The sequence below is a fragment of the Durotheca rogersii genome, assembly GCF_024521655.1.
Source record: "Durotheca rogersii strain YMJ 92031201 chromosome Unknown GGS23scaffold_14, whole genome shotgun sequence".
Lineage (NCBI taxonomy): Eukaryota > Fungi > Ascomycota > Sordariomycetes > Xylariales > Xylariaceae > Durotheca > Durotheca rogersii.
This window is the reverse complement of record NW_026251245.1, coordinates 751865-769240: the sequence shown is the minus strand read 5'-3', so window position 1 is coordinate 769240 and position 17376 is coordinate 751865. Positions and strand designations below refer to the sequence as shown.

Genomic DNA, 17376 nt, shown 5'->3' with positions numbered 1-17376 from the left:
TATGAATATGGTACGTGTATATGTATGCGTGTAGTGGGTGCCTACGTACCTAGGTAGGTAGGTACCCAGTAAATAAAAATATATCGCAATTGCATATCGATCAACCTAAGAGACGGCGGGAAAAACGTAAGATCCCACCGCCCTCTTGAGGCGGAGCAAATCAGTAGGTGGTATCATCAAATTGATAGGATACGGCCGTCTAAAACCCACATACCAAACCGAACTCCAACCCCACTACTACATATGGCTCTAGACTGTGTCCGTCAGAGTCCATGACATTAACATTGCCTCAAGACGAGAACCTGCGCGGCGCTATCCTCGCTTACGTCTCCCTCGGCCTATTACCTATACCCACGTCCGCGAGAATTATTACCTCGGTAGCCGCCCCGGTCGCCATACGATCGACGATCGTGATGGTCGTGAGCTGCCGGCGGCCGAGCAAACTGTCCGTTGTAACCGCCTTGCGGCGGCGGAGCGTATCCTCCTCTTCCTCCTCTCCCCCCCCCTCCTCCTCCCCCTCCTCCTCCTCCTCTGCCGTACCCTTGATTTCCCCCTGGATTTCCTCTCCAGTTTCCTCCGTGGCTTCCTCCATGGTTCCCTCCGTAATTGCCCCCGTTACTGCCGCCGTACGGGTTCCCGAAGCCGTCCCGCCCGCCGCCGGCGTACGCTGGAGGTGGCGGTGGCGGATACCCGTTCCCGAACCCGGGAAATCCCGGTGGCGGCGGTATCCATCCCGGAGGTGGAGCTTGGGGAGGCGCCGAGTACGAATTATAACCGTTTTGATGCGGCGGCCGGCCTGACCTATCTCGCCAAGAATCCGGCCCGTAGTTGATCCTCTCCCTTCGGTTTCCGTCGAAACTCTGGCGACCTAGAGGCGCGCCTCCGTGGCTTCGTCCTGAGTTTCTCATCTTCCCCTTCAATTCTTCTATGTCGCTGCGATTGAGTGCCGGTGTCGGCATCTGGGCACCCCTCAAAAGCATCGACTTGTGATTGCTCGAGACCATCGGTATTTCATAGTAAACCCTACAGTGACGTTAGAAACCCCGAGGAGGCATTCGCAAATGAAACACGGAACTTCAAAACTTACGTCAACGAGCGGTCATCCTCCAAGTCGGGCATACCCTTCCTTTCCAGGGGATAGTCCAAACTTCCGTGGGGTAAATAGTCGGGCATCTTCTCAATCTTTCCGGATAGACCCCGGCTGAGACGGGGGTCGAGTTTATATTTTGGGGAGCCTTGCTTCTTGGAGTAGAAATGCGTTGATATGTCGTCGTATAGATCCTGGTTAGCCTCGGACAGCAGTAGCACCTCTCTGCCGACGCCATTGCGCGCCGCATCTGCCTCGCTCAGCAGCGGGTACTTCTCCTCGATAGCAGCGAGTAGCCGGGGCATCTCGATGAACGGAAGGAGTGCCACCCCCTGCCAGGCCATTTTCTTCCCGTTGAGATCGATTTCGAATTCTTCGGGGTAGAAGTCGATGATCGGGCTATTCGAGTCGGTCATGAGGTCGTGGAAGACCTCCGGCAGCACGTGGCGGGAGGCGGCCGGCTGAACGCTCATCAGCTGCTCGAAGGGCCTGGCGATGCGACCCTTCTCGAAATTGATCTCTATTTTGGCGATGTCGACGAAGTCTTGAGCGAAGGGTGCGTAATGATAGGGGTAGAACCATTCCCACGACGGGCATCCTTGGAAGTAGTACCTTAGCACCCAAGCGAGGCCTTCGACGTAGGCCCGAGCAACCTCGCGCCTGAATGCGATATCTTTCCGATCGACGTGAAACTTTTGTTCGTAGTACCTGTCGGCGTAGCCCTCTTCCCAGAGCCGGACCGGGTCTTCCGGCTCGTCGCTGGCAGCTGAACTACTTCCGGGGGTGCTTGCGCTCTCCTCTTCTACCATGGACGCCTTACGTTTACCGAGTGCGGAAGGTGGTGTTGACGGATCGGAATTTTTGGTTTCAGAGCTACCCTCGGCGGCCTCGGACTGAAGCGCCTGGATCCGGCTTTTGAGCACTGCAGCAGCGCTCTTGTTCGCTACGTTAGCATCTTGGCCGGCCCCCCGGTTCACGATCATGTCGTGGGTGAGGGTCTTTGAGAGGCCAGACGGAAGAGCACCACCGGGACTGTTATCCGCGCCCCGTCCATATTGACCGCCGCCACGTCCACTTCTTTGGTCCTGCAGCTTCCGTCTCTTGGCACTAGCTTCCCTTCGCTCCTCGACTTCTCTTCGTCGCCGGAAAATGGCGTCCTCCTGTTTCGCTAGGCCGTTGAGAATGTACTGGGCCCTCTCGAGATTAACGTGACCGTCTTTCGTAAGAAAACCGCCCATGGCGGGCAGGTTGTCTCTCCAGATAGCAGTCAGCGTATCAATGCCGTTTTCGCGAATTTCCAAAGCCGGAAGATGGGGCAGGAAATCGTTGCCAACAAAGGAGCACATGAATACCCAGTCATCGATGGCGCGTTCGATATCAAAGCGAAACGGCAGGCCAGGCACGTCGAGCTCGACAGCAAGATATTCTCTCAAGACTGAAACATGGAGCCAGATGAAGGGCTTCAGAGAGACAGCCTTGTCCTTCTCATCAAATTCGCCCTGCTTCTCTTTGGCGGTACCTCGGCAATTCTGCGCATCGTGCCCCTTCTGGCCGCAAATTTTGCACATCCTAGCCTTGCCCTCCTGGAAGAAGACATCTTCTCGCAGGACACGGAAGTGGGGCTCGTGGGTAGCAAGCCCGAGCATGATCAAGTCGGCGTCTAACCCGTAGATAACGTGTCTCGAATTGGGATCATGGTCAGGAGAGGTTCTCTGGGATCGGATGAAATTCATGATCTTATGCTCGCCCTCGCCGGGCACCGTAGCATCGGAGATGATGATCTTCATATTGGCCCAGCCAGGGTCAGTGTTGAGCTTATAAGCACACCAATACCTCAAGCTTGCCGCCAGAATATCCATGAAAGGTGTACCGGGTGTGATAGTGTTTGAGTCGAAAGCCTTCTTGTTTACTTCCTCGAGAGTCTCGGGAGGCAGTTCGCCGCCATTTTGCTTCTTGATCATATTCAACAGCTCCTCCTTGTCCGCCTGCTTCTCCTTGGCCTCCTGGGCGGAACGGAACCGCCGGGATCGCTGCTGGTTCATCTTAGCGCGGGGCGCGACACCGTCTGGGAATCAATGTTAGCGAGAAAAACAGATAAAAATAGCTCCAGAAGATAGCGCCTAAAGGCGACGAGACTTACCAATGGCAATCATGAGCAACTTTCTCGGGCGAACCATGTTCACTACGCGGTCAGTGTACTTGAAGATCTCAAGCATCATCTCCTCCTCGTCTTTCGGGGCAGGTTTGTCCTCGGGATGCGAGCAAGGATGCACGATGCCGTTCATATCCAGGTACAGGTTATCAAACTCCTCGCCGTTCGGATTCGGACGGGTGGTGTCGACGGGAATGACAGTGCCATCGTCCATCTCGATCGGCCGGTCCTCTACAACAGGGGATATGATCTTCGGATACTTGTTGGAAAGCCACCGGAAAGCAGCGGGAATACCCATGATGGCGGTTTGGATGTCCCCAACCTACAGCGATCAAGTTTGCGAGGGACGGCAGGGAAGCAGCTGGGGGGTTGCGAGGAGACCGATTTAGCCTGGGCTAAATATCGAATATCGACGTTTCGGGGAGAGTGGGTGGATAGGAAGAAAAAGAGGGATAGATTGCACGAGTATCGAGCGCATGGGACACCGCGGGTCTAGATGATGAGACTATCTATCTGGACAGCGTTAGCCGGCGACCAAACCAAAGCCGGGTCGGACGTCGGGAAGAACGAGAGGTAAGTCTTGAGCTCACAGATCTTTCCACGCCCGGGGGCACGCGAGGCGGCTTAAAAGGACTGATACAGCGAAGCGAAGGACGAGGCCGGGCGGGCTGACGGCTCGACGATGATGATGGATGGTTGAAGGGGTGGTGATGACGAAGCTATGTACGGAAATGTCGTCGCGATCGCTCGGCGAGTGGACACTCACGCCTTAGTCCGGATTTGCCTACCAAGGCCTCGAAGACGGCTCCAGTCCGAAGGAGGAGGTGTAGGGACAATGGCACGACGAGGCGGACGTTGGGCGGGTGAAAGACGTGGGAATGGCGACAACACAAAGGACTACATGACATCTGCATGTGGAAGAAAATGGGCTGAAGCTGCATTTGGCGGCGCGAAATTCAGGTCAAGTCGCAATTGCAGCCGACACGAAAAAGCCCTGGTTGCACACGGCGCGAGCTTGCGGCGAGTGGCGGCGGAGGAAGTACACAGTACATTGTTGTGTCCGTATGCTCAGCCCCCCCTACACACTGCTCGATACGTACCCAGTACTTATCGTCCAGGTGCCCTACGAGTGCAGGTGCACAGGCCAATAGTGTAATGGAAGTACTTAGGTACTTCGTAGGCACTCTACTAAGGCATTCCCTCTTACGCCTATATTACTATGCCTAATACCTCCTTAGATGCACACCCTAGGATTAGGTATCTGTAGGCACAGGTAGGTACCTAGGTAGGTACCTACCTAGGTACCTATGCAGTAGATGGCCCCCCTCAGGCCAACAGGTACCTAGATAGGCCCCTAAGGTACCTAAAGTTAAGAGGTAGGTGGGGCTAGGAGACAGACTATATGTAAGTGCAATACAGGTAGTTAGGTACATAGTTGTACCTATGTAGGTAGGTAGAGGTACCTAAGGCATGCCCTATGCATCATGTACTATAGGCATGTCGCACACACCAGACACCGGGAGCTCCATAGGATGTACCTACGTTACCTGGCCAGAACTTGCATGCTACGTACTAAACTCCACCCATCTTCGCCCATCACCACCTATAACCTCCAACAGCAACTCTCTTACACACCTCCATCCAGTCCCCGTCGCGCCGACAACTACGATGCGCCTAGGTCGGTAGCCGCCGCTTCTGCCAAATGGACTTGACACGCAGCAGCCTATCCCGCCAGCCCCACCACGAGCCACCATGTTCTCGACCATCACCGCTGCGCCGGCCAAGCAGTCCGTCGGCGAGACCATAACCGTCCTCAGCGGCCGCCTCAGCTCTGCCACCCTCCTCGAAGACCGCCGCGCCGCCATCCTCGGCCTGCGGAGCTTCGCGAAAGAGTACCCCGCCTCCGTCGCCTCGGGCGCTCTGAGGAGTCTCATCGGCAGCTTGTCCAAGGACGGCGAGGATGTCGACACCGTCAAGGTCGTCCTCGAGACCCTGCTGATGCTGTTCAGCCCCAACCAGGACAGCCCCGAAGCGTCCGAAGAGATCGCCCTCTGGCTGGCCGACGAGTTCACCCAGCGGCAGGAGAACATCACCCTGCTCCTCGACTTCCTCGAGACCAACGACTTCTACTCGCGGCTCTATTCCCTCCAGCTCCTCCTCGCCATCCACTCCGCCCGCACCGAGAGGACCGAGATATGTGTCTTCACCGCCCCCCTGGGGATCTCGAGGCTCGTGTCCGCCCTCGACGACCGGAGAGACGCCGTCCGCAATGAGGCCCTTACCCTCTTGACCTACCTGACTCCCTCCTCTCCCGATATCCAGAAGCTGGTGGCCTTCTCCAACGTATTTGGGCGTGTCTTTGCCATAATCGCCGCCGAGGGGTCCCTGTCCGAGGGCGATAGAGTAGTCGAGGACTGCCTGATCCTGCTCGCAAACCTCCTCCGCCTCAACCCGTCAAACCAGTCTCTTTTCCGTGAGGAAGGCTACATACCACACCTAGCGAAGCTGCTAGAGAGCACATATCATAGCGGGAAGGGAGGGGAGGAGGACGTGGCCCTCTGGGCGCAGGAACAGCGCAACAGGAATATATACGCACTTCTAGCCGTAATCCGGCTCTTCCTCGTGCCTGGCGCCGTTGGCACCCCGCAGAATCAGGCGGCTTTCTGGCAGCACGGCGTCCTCTACCACGCCTTGCAGCTCGCTTTTAGCCATGATGCCGAGATGACCATCAGAGCAGAGGTTCGGACTCCCCATCTTACTAGGTATCGTGCAAGGCTTGTTTACACGTGTGACGTAGGCTCTGACGGCGTGCGCCGATACTATCAGAGGTAATGCCAAGCTGCAGGAGACCTTTGCCCAACTGCAGGTCCCTTCGGTTTTAGACGAGGTCCCGCCCGCCGCCGCCGCCGCCGCCAACGGACAGGTGGGCAAGGCGGATAGCATACCAGCCGTCTACGTAATCGACGGCCTTCTCGACCTGACCCTGAGCGTACCCACAGTGCAGGCATTCGACCTACGGCTGGCCGCGTGCCAATGTATCAAGGCCTACTTCTACAATCACCCTCAAGTCCGCCTCCATTTCCTGCGACGAGCCATCGACGGCCACGAGTCCGGCGTGGACGAGACGGCGAATGTGCTGACGACGTTGCTTCGGCCATCCAACGACCGGAGTCCGGTCGACCCGTATCGCCATTGGTTCGCGGCCGTCATCCTCTTCCATCTCTTGTTCGACAACGCCGAAGCGAAGGCGCTCGCCATGGAGGTGACGGAAGGCGATGCGAAGAGTGGCGAAGAAGTGGTGACCAGTATCCAAACCGTTGCCGCCCATCTTATCAGCGGGTTAGCCAGGGTAGGTGACGAGCGGATATCCGTAGGCTATTTGATGCTGTTGATAGGATGGCTATATGAGGACCTCGACGGGGTCAACGATTTCCTCGGTGAGGGCAGCAATATACAAGTTCTAGCGCAAGAGGCTGTGCGGCACAACCCCAGCAGCAGTATTGTCCGAGGGCTATGTGCTATGCTCCTCGGGGTCGTCTACGAGTTCTCTACGAAGGATTCGCCGATTCCTCGGTCTACCTTGCACTCGGTTCTCGCGACCCGGATGGGCCGAGACAAGTACATCGACAGCCTCGCTCAGTTGCGAAGCGATCCTCTTATGAGGGATTTTGAAGTCCTCCCGCAGAAGTCGGACGGCGCGGGCAATCTGCCAGACGTGTACTTTGATGCGACATTCGTGGATTTTTTCAAGGATAATTACAGCCGCATGGTTAGGGCTATCGACCGCGACCCCGGCATGGAGATCTCGGTGGTGGCAAATGGTATCCAAAAGGGGATATCCCGCGAAATGGTGGACTCGCTGCGGGCACAGCTCGACGAGAAAGAGCGAGCGCTACAGGGGGCATTGGGCGATATAGCTTCGCTAAACGGGAAGCTTGGCCAAGAACAGGCCGACCATCGGAGAACCAAGGAAGCCTCCGCGGCCGAGCTGGCGCGGATACGGAACGTCAACGAAGCTATCCAACAACACCACGAGCAAGAGATCAAGTAAGGCCCACCGTCTCACGAAAACCGAAGCGAGGTCCTTCGGGCTAATACGAGCAGGGAAATCGAGGCGCAGCAACGGTTGAAGAACGAGGCGTATCAACAACAGCTAAAGACGGTTCAAAAAGAAGCGTCAGCAGCCGCGGAGGCAATCCACGCCGAGTACCGTGCCAAGGAGGCAGAGGCGCAAAGGCAACTCGAGCAGGTTCGCAAGAGTGCCGAAACCGAGGCCGCGCGTGCTCAGCGGCGATGGGATGCCGAGATGGCGGACCTTCGCGCCACCATCAGCCGCCTCGAGGTCGACCTCATGAAAGTGAGTGGATGGGGACCCCCCCGACTCCCCCATTATGCTTATTTGCGTGTGTGTGCTAACGGCGAGTAGGCGAATAAAGCCAAGACAGAAGAACTTCAAGCTGCTCGGAAGGAATCGACAGCCAAGCTGTCAGAGGAGGAGTCGAAGACGAAGGCGGCCGAGAAGCGGCGCTTGGATGTCGAGAAGCAGCTGTCGCAGAGGGATAAAGAGTTGAAAGAGGTACCTCAAGCGCTGTCCCAGACCTAGCTTACAAGGATACTGACTGTCTGACTTTCCGGCAACAGTGCCAGTCGCAAGTCCGAGAAAAGGAGGAGCAAAGATCGGCGACGCAAGGCGAGCTCGACGACCTTCTCATGGTATTCGGCGACCTAGAGGAGAAAGTGGAGAAATACAAGGTTCGTCATAATTCGACCATAAAATTGGTTTGGGGGGTGGTTTTTCAGAGTACTAAACGAAGCTTTTTTTTTTTCCAGAAACGACTCATCGAGGCAGGCGAGAGCGTGTCGGATGGCGAGGAAGAGAACGAAGAGGAAGAAGGCAGCGACGACGACGATGAGGACGACGACTCTAAGACGGACGGCGTGGATTAGACAAGACGTCTCCAGCCACTCCTGCTGCGGGTCGTCTCGTTACACCGGTATAAAGACGGAAATTGTATGTCAGGCCAACCCCGGGAGGTCTTGATATGCCTCCTCCCGGCACGCCTATACTATAGGGCCCGTCTCGCAGGCAAGTGAACACGTCGCCGAATGCTGCTCGAAGCTGGGCTCTCTACAAACATATAGCAGGCCGGCACGAACACGTAGGAGGGGGGATCGGAGGCGACGGGTGCGTTACGAGAGACGCATAGATGCTTATGCGAAGGTGTCGCCTCTGCTAGTTGCCCATTTCCTGGTCGAGCAGGATTCCGACTTGGGGTGTTAACGACCTAGAGTCAGAGATAGAGAGGGAGACGAGGCAGTACAATGTATACGAGCATCGCGATGTGGAGGGACACGAGCGCCTCGAGCGAACGGCGATCGACTTGGCAAATGCCTATACGGTATACACACACATATCCTGTTCACACATATATACTATTCGCTGAAATATATACCTATATACTGTATATTATATATATACTGTTGATATATACCTGTCTATATGATTGATGTACTCTCGGTGTATATTTACCTAGGTAATATAAGGCCACGTTGAACAAGGGGTCGGCGACATCTTTTTGTATTTTACTTGGACCTACGTGTACCCGTCTACACCCTCCTACTGTTATATTGCATTTAGGTGCCTATACTACCTCGTATAATACAGCGAAGTACTTCACGCATAGCACACTCACCTTATATACACCTATAGGTAGGTAGGTATATACCTGTATAGTCAGGTATATAATATTAGGTACCTAACGCATGCAGGTACACATGTATTTATTCCTCTTGACGGCGCCCCTCTTTGCTACCCCTCCACCCCGCCACCCACCAGCAACGCCCTTCTTCCTCTCCCCTTTTTTTTTTTTCCCACCCCCCTACGCGCCACCAACTCCCCGTCCTCCAGATACTACCTACCTACCTAAAAGTTCTCCACCCCTTCCAGAACGCAGATTACGATAGAGCCTCCTTTACTGAAAAAATATATATACATTGTCCAAAAAAAATAACCCCGGCTATACCGATTCGGCCATGAGTCCCGCCGGCCCGAGCAACGCCGCCGACGACGGGGGCCCGCGCCGGCCGCCTCGACCGCGCGGCGACCCGGACGACTCTGACTCCGAGGACGACTCGGACTGGAGCGAGGGCGGCGGGGAGCAGGAGGAGGCAGACGACGACGACGAGGCCCCCGAGGTTATCTCGCTGCTCGACGACCGCGTCTTCCCCGACGTCCTGTCCATGCTCGCCCACTGCCGCCAGAAGCACCACTTCGACTTCCTCAGCGTCCGCCAGCGCCTGCAGCTCGACTTCCACGGCTGCGTCAAGCTCGTCAACTTCAGTCAGTTTTTCCAGCTTGTTGTTTTATTCTACCTATTTCTGTCCACTTCTATTTCGTATAAAAATTAAAGATACGAAAGAGGGGGAGGGAGTAAGCATTCTTGAGAATACTTACTGGCTCTCCTGCTCGTCGTGTTGTGTCGCTTCCGGCGCATATGAGATGATTCGTTCATTCATTCATTAATTGCCCTACTCGCCTCCCTAACCATCGCTAACCCGTCCCCCCCCCCAAATGCGCAGTCCGCCAGCGCGTGCATGAGGGCCTGCCGGTGACGGAGGACATCTCGTGGGCCGACATCGACCACGAGCAGTACCTGAAGCCGGTGCTCGACGACGACGCCGTGATCCTGGGGCTCTTCGACCTGCCCGAGGTGCGGCCGACGCGGAACGGCGCGGGTGCGGGCGCAGGCGCCGCCGCCGCTGCCGACGACGACGCTGCGCTCGTCGACGACCTGCTGCGCCGCAACGGCGAGCTGCAGGACGAGCTCGCCCGCGTCCGCGCCCAGTTCGACAGTTACCGCGCCGCCGTCCAGAAGACCCTCGACGAGCGCCTCGGCGACGCCGAGGCGTCCGTCCTCGCCGAGCCGGCCGCGCGCAAACCGGCCGACAAGGAGGACGAGTCCAAGTACTACTGGGACTCGTACGGCGGACCAGGTGCGTGAGAGCTGGCACTTGTTTTTTTTTTCATTAAGGCGCCCTCCATGTTCGCGTTCGGGGTAGCTGCTGATGGGCCAGGTCGCCCGAAGAAATCCACGAGGAGATGCTCAAGGACACGGTGCGCACCGACGCGTACCGCGACTTCATCTACAACAACAAGCACCTGTTCGCGGGCAAGACGGTGCTGGACGTAGGGTGCGGCACGGGTTCGTATTTCCTCTGCTCCCCTTTTAGCGAGAGCAAACCGTCCAGACGACTAACGACGAACTTTTTCTCTTCCGATCTTAGGCATCCTGAGCATGTTCTGCGCGCGGGCGGGCGCGTCGCGCGTGTTCGCCGTCGACGCGAGCGCCATCATCAGCAAGGCGCGGGAGAACGTGCAGCGGAACGGGCTGGCGTCGACGGTGGTCTGCCTGTCGGGGCGGGTGGAGGAGGTGGCGCTGCCGGTCGCCGAGGTCGACGTGATCGTCAGCGAGTGGATGGGCTACTGCCTGCTGTTCGAGGCGATGCTGCCGTCCGTGCTCTGGGCCCGCGACCGCTACCTCGCCCCCGGCGGCCTGCTCGTGCCCTCCCACGCCAGCCTCTGGCTCGCCCCCGTCGCCGACCCCGACTTCGTCGCCGACACCGTCGGCTTCTGGCGCCACGTCTACGGCTTCGACATGCGCGCCATGCAGGCCGGCATCTACGACGAGGCCCGCGTGCTGCGCTGGGACGGCCCGAGCTCGGGCTCGGGCTCGGGCTCGGCCGCGCCCGCCGCCGGAGGAGGAGGAGGAGGAGCAGAAGACGCCGCGGTCCTCGCCGGCGCCCCGACCGCCTTCAAGCTGTTCGACCTGTACGAGACGACGGCAGCAGACCTCGCCTTCACGGCGCCCTTCGCGAGCGCGCTGTCGCGCGACGTCGACGCGCTCGACGGGTTCCTCGTCTGGTTCGATATCTTCTTCTCGGCGGAGGGGCGGCGCCGCGGCGGCAAGGGGGCGGCGGCCGCCTCCCCGTCCGCGAAGGCAGTGGTCGAGCTCGACGCGTCGGCGGCGGCGTGGGCGCGCGCGGACCAGCAGAACCGCGCGGCGTTCACGACGGGGCCGCACGGCGCGCCGACGCACTGGAAGCAGGGGCTGCTGCTCGTGAAGCCGGCGGAGGAGGAGGAGGCGCGGGAGGCGAGCGGGACGAGACAAGCGGAGGAGGAGGAGAAGCAGGAGGAGGAGGCCCAGGCCCAGACGCCGGGCGCGCCGCTGCCCAAAGGCCGCGAGGTCGCGGGCCAGATCAGCTTCGCGCCGCTCGAGGACCACGCCCGCGGCCTCTCGATCCGGGTGGCGTGGGACGGGGGCGCGCGGGAGCAGACGTGGGCGCTGCGGTGAGAGGGCTTTAGAAGTGGTTCCCTCCTCGTTGCTATAGAGAGAGAGAGAGAGAGAGGAGGGGATCCCCGATGTAATAAACGAAGAAGAGACGGCCCGGTGGCTGCAGGGTTAGTTAGTTAGTTAGCAACGAGCCTCCCTCGATCCCTCTCTACCCACCTACCCACCTGCTGCGCATGCCGTAGAAATCCACGCATTTTGCTGCCCCATGTCGTGTTCGCCGTTCCTGTGATCCTGCGCTCGGGACGTAAGCACGCCGTGCAACCTCTTTTTTTCTTCCTCACTTCCTCTTTCTCACACTACGCCCTGTGCCCTCTACTTCTACGTCCCCCCCTTTCTCTCCGCCCTCCGCCTTCCTTTCTTCCTCCGCTGCCGTACTTGTCTCGCCGTCCTCCCCCGCCTCTCCCACAATACTCCGCCGGGTATACATAGGTATATATATATATATATATGTCTACGTATCTATACTTATGTCTATAAAAGAGGGGGAAAAAAGACAGGCATGTGTATTCCCCGTATCGTGCCGTACCTATCCCTCAAGATACCTGCCTACCCACGATACTCTTGCACAGTAGTAGCAGCCTCAAGGTTACCAGCTAGGCAACCTACGTAGGTTGGGTAGACACGTAGATGGAGTTAAGCCCACCTCCAAGTCCCAGACCCCCCCGAAAAGCCATCGAGCAAGCCCAGGCCGTTTCAACCGTAGGCGCCTCATCTTGCGTAACCCACCCTCCCCTATTATACCTTACGAGGCCTGGACTTATCTACCTTCAAATATACAAATACCCCCCCCCGTCTCCTCCGTTGTCCGTGTCCTCTCCCTCCCCCGGAAAGGCCATAATAAGCGCGCCGGCTGGTGGTGGTAATTACGGCTTACACCCCCGCGCCAGACTCGAAAACTGACTCGCGCGCCCTCCTCGAATAAAACTCGGTTTCTCTCCTCTCGCATCTCTCCCAACCCTCTCGTCTCTCTCACCTTTCCTCCTCCTTCCTTTCTTCCAAGAGAAAAGGTGCCAAAGGATGGACGAACCGACAGCGGACGCAGTAAGGGAGGCGACATCGATAGTACTAACTAGTCGGCTAGTGACACACACAATTTACACAGACCCTCGCATTCACATTCACGACGATAATCCTAATAGCAGCGAAGATGGCGATGCGTAGTCATTCGCAATCGCGATTCAGTTATACAATGGGCTCGCCGTTACGCCGCCGGGCGGATAGTGCACCCCTAAGCCTCATCCCCCTTTTCTTTCCCGCCCTTTCCTTCCCGCAGACGTGATATCTCCCATCACAGAGAAAAGGCTGAACCGAGTCATCTCCCTGGGCTATCCAGCCGATTGAACCACTCCCCCCTTCTCCTTTCCACATTGCCCACTTCCTCTAAACGCCTGCCCGAAATGAATTCATACATATTGGCCTAATCTATACCTACATCTACCCGGGAGATTGCAGGAATGAGAAAAAGAAATCAAGAAATAAATACCCTAAGCACTAACTAAGGGTGTACATCACCTCGTTATTGCCGCTGATACGATGTGCTCTGCAGGCCTGCTCCCGCTCCCCCGCCCGCCCCCGAGGAAGGGGGCTGATTGCCCCGGCTCGAATTCTGCGGATACATCGGCACGCTACCGCCCTGCTGGGTGGTACCAGCGGCGCCGCCGTACGGACGCGGGCCGCCCACCTGAGCCTCCTCATCGTACGGACCTAGATGCTGGGTCACCTGCAGGCTAGGCGCATCGTTCCCGTCGCCGAACGAGAGCGGAGGCAGCGTCTCGCCTGCCCTGCGACGCCCTGCGCGCTGGCTTCCCTGCTTCTGCATGCTGGAGCGCCCGCCGTACGGGTCCGCGTCGATCGAATCGCCGCGGCCCGCGCCGCCCGGCGAGTCGTCACGGTTGTAGCCCCAGTCGTCGGCCGCCGCTCTCACGGGGTCGATCGTGTTGAGGCCCTGGGCCGCCTTCGCTTCGCGGTCATTGTCGCCGCTGCCGCCTCCACCACCACCGCGCCTGTTCGTCGTCGAAGGGTTCCGCTGCGGTGGTGTCGGCGCCATACGCAGAGCTTCCTTGTCCTTGCTAGCCTTGTCACGGGCCGCGATGGCATCCGAGTCCGAGACGGCGACCGAGTAGGTTGGGTTGGTTGGCCCGCCTAGCGGCTCGGAGCCGCCGCCCGGCGCGTAGATGGGTACCTTCTTCAGGGCAAGCGTAAGCGCGCACATGAATTTGGAGCGTCGGGCGGCGCGGACGGCGTCGTTGTGCCAGTTCGATTTATGCTTGATGGCAACCTTGAGCTGGAGCTTATCCAAGTCGCCAAAGCCGCCGACGCCGATGGAGAGATCCGGCTGGAAGTCTCGTGAGTTCTCGGGCGCTCGTACGAACTTCTCCATCTCGACCCTCAGGAGCTCGATGTCCTCGAAGCTGGTGTCAAACGAGACATTCACGTCGATAACTTCCTTCATGGCCTTACTCCGGGTCACGTTCTCGATCCAGAGATTGTTCAAGACGATGTTCGGCACCTGGACGACTTGCATCTTGTCGATGCGGTTGAAGACGGTGTAGAGCAGAGATATCTTCTCGACGACGAGCTGCTCCTTCTCCGGTCCCGTAACGTCGACCCTGTCTCCGACGTCGTAGGGGTGCTTGACGAATAGGAAAATGCAAGAGCCCAAAAATTCTTGCGCCGTAACGGCGAAGATGAACGACAGCGATAGCAACGTCGTACCAGCCGTCGTGAGGGTCGTAATGAAGGAACTCTGGAAGAAAGCCACTGCGAGGAGGGATGGTTAGCGTCCGTGAGGTCCACACCATAAGTAATCATTTCGACGGTCGGGCACTTACGGAAGATGAAAACAACAATCAGGAGGACGATAAAGAGGAGCACCTGGTCGAACACGGCCAAGGCTTGACCGATATCCTTCATGCTGTTCCCTATCGCCTTCCTCTCCTTGCCTACCTCGACAACCTTCCGGATCATCTCGTCGAGACTGATGTCTCCGTTGCCGTCCGCGTCGACGGCTCCGAAGCACTCCTCTGCTTCGTCGCGATGTGCCGGGCCGAGCACTTCGACGATGTCGTCGACGTATAGAGCTTCTTTGCCCTCCACGACAAACGACATCCAGATGCGCTTCGCGAGAGCCTCCGAGGTCCGAATCTTCTCCAGGGCCTCGACGACGATGGAGTGGGCCGAATTTGGGTTGAACACTTGCTTGCCGGTGATCTCGGACGCGAGGTTCCCGAAGACGGACGTGACCTTGTCGCCGATGCGCCCGACGCCGCCAATTAGCCTCATAGGCGCGCCTACTCCGGCCCTTCGGCCTTTCCGGCTCTTCTTGCCTCCAGCCAGCATGATCTCGATGCTGTCGTTGATGAGCTCATCCTCTTCGGCGAACTCGGGGCAGTACATGGGAAACAGCTGCCTAGACGCGTCGTACATCAATCCCAGCAGGTACACCTCCCGCTTCGAGTCGTTGATCCGGTTGGCAAAGGACCGCTGGTGGTAGGTTATGCTGATGAGTTGGACGATGGCCTTCTCGCCGAGAAAGACGGCGGAGGAAGCAAAGAGCGCCCCCAATATCCTCCGGATGACGATGACCCAGTTGATATCGTCGTATCTGGTGTTGATTATGGCAGTGAAGATGAGGTAGGTGGCCAGGGCCCAGAAGAATAGCGAGAGGGGGATCTCGAGGGCGCGGATGACGATGGCGTACTTTCGGGTCCCGGCGCTCACGACACCAGTGAAGAACATGAAGACGGGCGGCAGCAGGTGGGCGACAACCTTACCGACCCACAAGCTTAGCCAAGCGAGCTCTATCCAGAGGAAGAGGTCGAACAGTGGCGGCCCACCCTCAAAGGTCAGGGGGTCATCAGATACCCTGGCAAAGCCGACGGGGATGTTGTACCTGTTCTGAGTGGCCGTGAGGACAATCAAGGGGACGGCGAGGAGTACGGCGACGGGGATGATATAGATGAGATATCGCGTGAAGACGGAGGCGCCCATAATCTTATTATAGAACCTGCCCATGGCGTTCAGAGACGTCTCTTCGGAAGTCAGATCGTCGCCCGAGTCGGAGGCGGCTTCTTTATTGGCCCTCCTCCGGCCGCGATGGAAGAAGCCGTGCTTCTCGTTTCCGTCGGAGCCGTCCTGGCCATCGGAGCCGGAGTCGGGGACGCCCTGGTTGGGCTTCCGGGCGCCGGTCGAGCTAGCATTGCTGCGTACCTGGGTTAGGGGAATGTCGTTCTCTGGGTCGGATCGCGAAGGGCCCAGCTGCACGAAGCCCCTCGGGGAGCGGATCGACATGGTGGAGCTTGGGGAGGATCTGCTGGTAGAGTGGGTGTGACAACGTTCGAATATGGCCCGGGCTCGTACGGGATCTCTCTTTTATAGTGCTGACGAAGAGGATACAGAAGTGAATGGAATTTTGCAAGTACGCAGACACACGCACAATACCAATACCTCCTTCGGGATAGCACCAGGCGATCGACCAACTGGAAGGGCAACGGTGCTGAGAGAGAGTGGCGTGGTCTAAAGAACAGACCGAGGAAGACGAAGATAGTAAGGATGATAAGTCGAGTCGGGTCGATCGAAGCCTCTGAAGGGATTTCCCGAGAACGAGAACTCGGCCAGGGATTGAGGGGAGGGGATGGAGAGGATAATTAAGAACGAAAGGCTGCTATCGAACAGAGGGCAGCCTCTGCTGAAAGACTGGAAGCAATGATAATGCTGGGGAGGGGGGAGAGAATGAAAAGGAGAAAATGGAATAATAATAATAATAAAAACAACGGGATCCTGGAGGGGAGGGAGGGGACTGGGTCTGAGAAGAGAAAGGCGAGGGAAAAAAGAGAGAGAGAGAGAGAGAGGTGTGTGTCGAGATCGCGAATCTATCTCAGTACGTACCTGGGTGGATTTCTCGCATGGGATCGTACCTACCTACCTACCTCATGTGGCTTGGGGCAAGGGTAGGCTCGGTCGGCAGGCTGCAGGTACCTGCTTCCTCCTACTGGCTGCCAGTTCGCTGGGTGTACTGCGTTGGGTGGGAAGAGGTAGGTACCTGCTTATATATCTTAGGTATCTCGAACCCACCTAAGATACAAGATGACTAAGGTATATTACACCTCGACGTAGGTACCCTTCCACTCAATCTGGCAGGGACTTGTACCTAAAACTACCTACGTAGGTACTCGGCTCGCGCCACTACCTAATGTAGACGGCACAACGATATCCGAAGAACAGTACCTATATTTATCAGTAGGTACATTCGTCCGTCCGTTCGTTCGTTTGTGCCTGCCTCCAATTGCGTGCCTCCCGCCTAGGATGAGACCCATTGGCGCAGTTATGACTCGTTGGCAGGCGCAACTCAGGACTGGTTTCCCTCCGCAAACCTCCCACCCTTCCTAAGGGACCCTTACCCAGGTAGGTAATGTCCCCCCCCTGCATTCGGTACCTCTATTTCCATGCGTCCGTACACACATTAGGATGTACCCTTGATGGCGAGTTACCTAGGCCAGATATCCGACGTGTCTTGGCGGGTTTGTTGGTGCGGTAGGCAGGCTGAGTAGGTAAATAGGTACCTACCTAGGTAGAGGTACGTATAGAGATGGTGCCCCGAAGGAAAAGGGAAGAAACGTGCGATCCGGACGACAAAGGATTGCCAGGTAAACATACATACCAACTCCTATAAATACACCTGGTGAAAGCCGTGCCTTGTCCAACACCTGTCACGGAGATATATATACCTACCTAACCTGTGTGTGTGTGTGTGGTCTCTTTGCGCCTCTCTGCCGGTGCCAGTATGC

The 17376-nt window shown here is 57.5% G+C and overlaps 5 protein-coding genes across 5 annotated transcripts; 3 read left to right on the top strand and 2 right to left on the bottom strand.

Annotated features, from left to right (window-relative positions):
• Nucleotides 1-67: 67 nt before the first annotated feature.
• Nucleotides 68-942, top strand: GGS23DRAFT_115653 (uncharacterized protein). Its single transcript, XM_051511033.1, has 2 exons — nt 68-491; nt 561-942. Exons 1-2 carry the CDS (start codon nt 273-275, stop codon nt 798-800), a joined length of 459 nt encoding a protein of 152 aa, XP_051370984.1. The 5' UTR covers nt 68-272; the 3' UTR covers nt 801-942.
• On the bottom strand, nt 943-3194 carry GGS23DRAFT_115654 (5'-3' exoribonuclease 2). Its single transcript, XM_051511034.1, has one exon. It carries the CDS (start codon nt 3127-3129, stop codon nt 1084-1086), a length of 2046 nt encoding a protein of 681 aa, XP_051370983.1. The 5' UTR covers nt 3130-3194; the 3' UTR covers nt 943-1083.
• Nucleotides 3195-4805: 1611 nt separating this feature from the next.
• On the top strand, nt 4806-8878 carry GGS23DRAFT_573527 (p115 like vesicle tethering protein). Its single transcript, XM_051516684.1, has 6 exons — nt 4806-5978; nt 6037-7286; nt 7344-7596; nt 7666-7815; nt 7881-7991; nt 8070-8878. The coding sequence occupies exons 1-6, from the start codon at nt 4992-4994 to the stop codon at nt 8184-8186; spliced, it is 2868 nt and encodes a 955-aa protein (XP_051370982.1). The 5' UTR covers nt 4806-4991; the 3' UTR covers nt 8187-8878.
• A 222-nt stretch (nt 8879-9100) lies between these two features.
• Nucleotides 9101-11796, top strand: GGS23DRAFT_115599 (S-adenosyl-L-methionine-dependent methyltransferase). The gene is made up of 4 exons (XM_051511032.1): nt 9101-9579; nt 9819-10232; nt 10325-10441; nt 10524-11796. The coding sequence occupies exons 1-4, from the start codon at nt 9273-9275 to the stop codon at nt 11588-11590; spliced, it is 1905 nt and encodes a 634-aa protein (XP_051370981.1). The 5' UTR covers nt 9101-9272; the 3' UTR covers nt 11591-11796.
• A 707-nt stretch (nt 11797-12503) lies between these two features.
• GGS23DRAFT_573517 (Mechanosensitive ion channel-domain-containing protein) lies at nt 12504-16438 on the bottom strand. Its single transcript, XM_051516683.1, has 2 exons — nt 14422-16438; nt 12504-14350 (listed from the first exon to the last, which is right to left on the bottom strand). The coding sequence occupies exons 1-2, from the start codon at nt 15878-15880 to the stop codon at nt 13107-13109; spliced, it is 2703 nt and encodes a 900-aa protein (XP_051370980.1). The 5' UTR covers nt 15881-16438; the 3' UTR covers nt 12504-13106.
• Between the last annotated feature and the right edge of the window lie 938 nt (nt 16439-17376).

Excerpts from the sequence above, each read along its gene's own strand:
- GGS23DRAFT_115653 (XM_051511033.1), top strand. The coding sequence starts at position 273 with ATGACATTAACATTGCCTCAAGACGAGAACCTGCGCGGCGCTATCCTC. Across the intron at positions 492-560 it reads GGAGCGTATCCTCCTCTTCC|TCCTCTCCAGTTTCCTCCGT; the intron begins TCCTCTCCCCCC and ends TCCCCCTGGATT.
- GGS23DRAFT_115654 (XM_051511034.1), bottom strand. The coding sequence starts at position 3,129 with ATGAACCAGCAGCGATCCCGGCGGTTCCGTTCCGCCCAGGAGGCCAAG.
- GGS23DRAFT_573527 (XM_051516684.1), top strand. The coding sequence starts at position 4,992 with ATGTTCTCGACCATCACCGCTGCGCCGGCCAAGCAGTCCGTCGGCGAG. Across the intron at positions 7,287-7,343 it reads CACCACGAGCAAGAGATCAA|GGAAATCGAGGCGCAGCAAC; the intron begins GTAAGGCCCACC and ends TAATACGAGCAG. Across the intron at positions 7,597-7,665 it reads TCGAGGTCGACCTCATGAAA|GCGAATAAAGCCAAGACAGA; the intron begins GTGAGTGGATGG and ends AACGGCGAGTAG.
- GGS23DRAFT_115599 (XM_051511032.1), top strand. The coding sequence starts at position 9,273 with ATGAGTCCCGCCGGCCCGAGCAACGCCGCCGACGACGGGGGCCCGCGC. Across the intron at positions 9,580-9,818 it reads CGTCAAGCTCGTCAACTTCA|TCCGCCAGCGCGTGCATGAG; the intron begins GTCAGTTTTTCC and ends CCAAATGCGCAG. Across the intron at positions 10,442-10,523 it reads GGACGTAGGGTGCGGCACGG|GCATCCTGAGCATGTTCTGC; the intron begins GTTCGTATTTCC and ends TTCCGATCTTAG.
- GGS23DRAFT_573517 (XM_051516683.1), bottom strand. The coding sequence starts at position 15,880 with ATGTCGATCCGCTCCCCGAGGGGCTTCGTGCAGCTGGGCCCTTCGCGA. Across the intron at positions 14,351-14,421 it reads GATTGTTGTTTTCATCTTCC|TGGCTTTCTTCCAGAGTTCC; the intron begins GTAAGTGCCCGA and ends CCCTCCTCGCAG.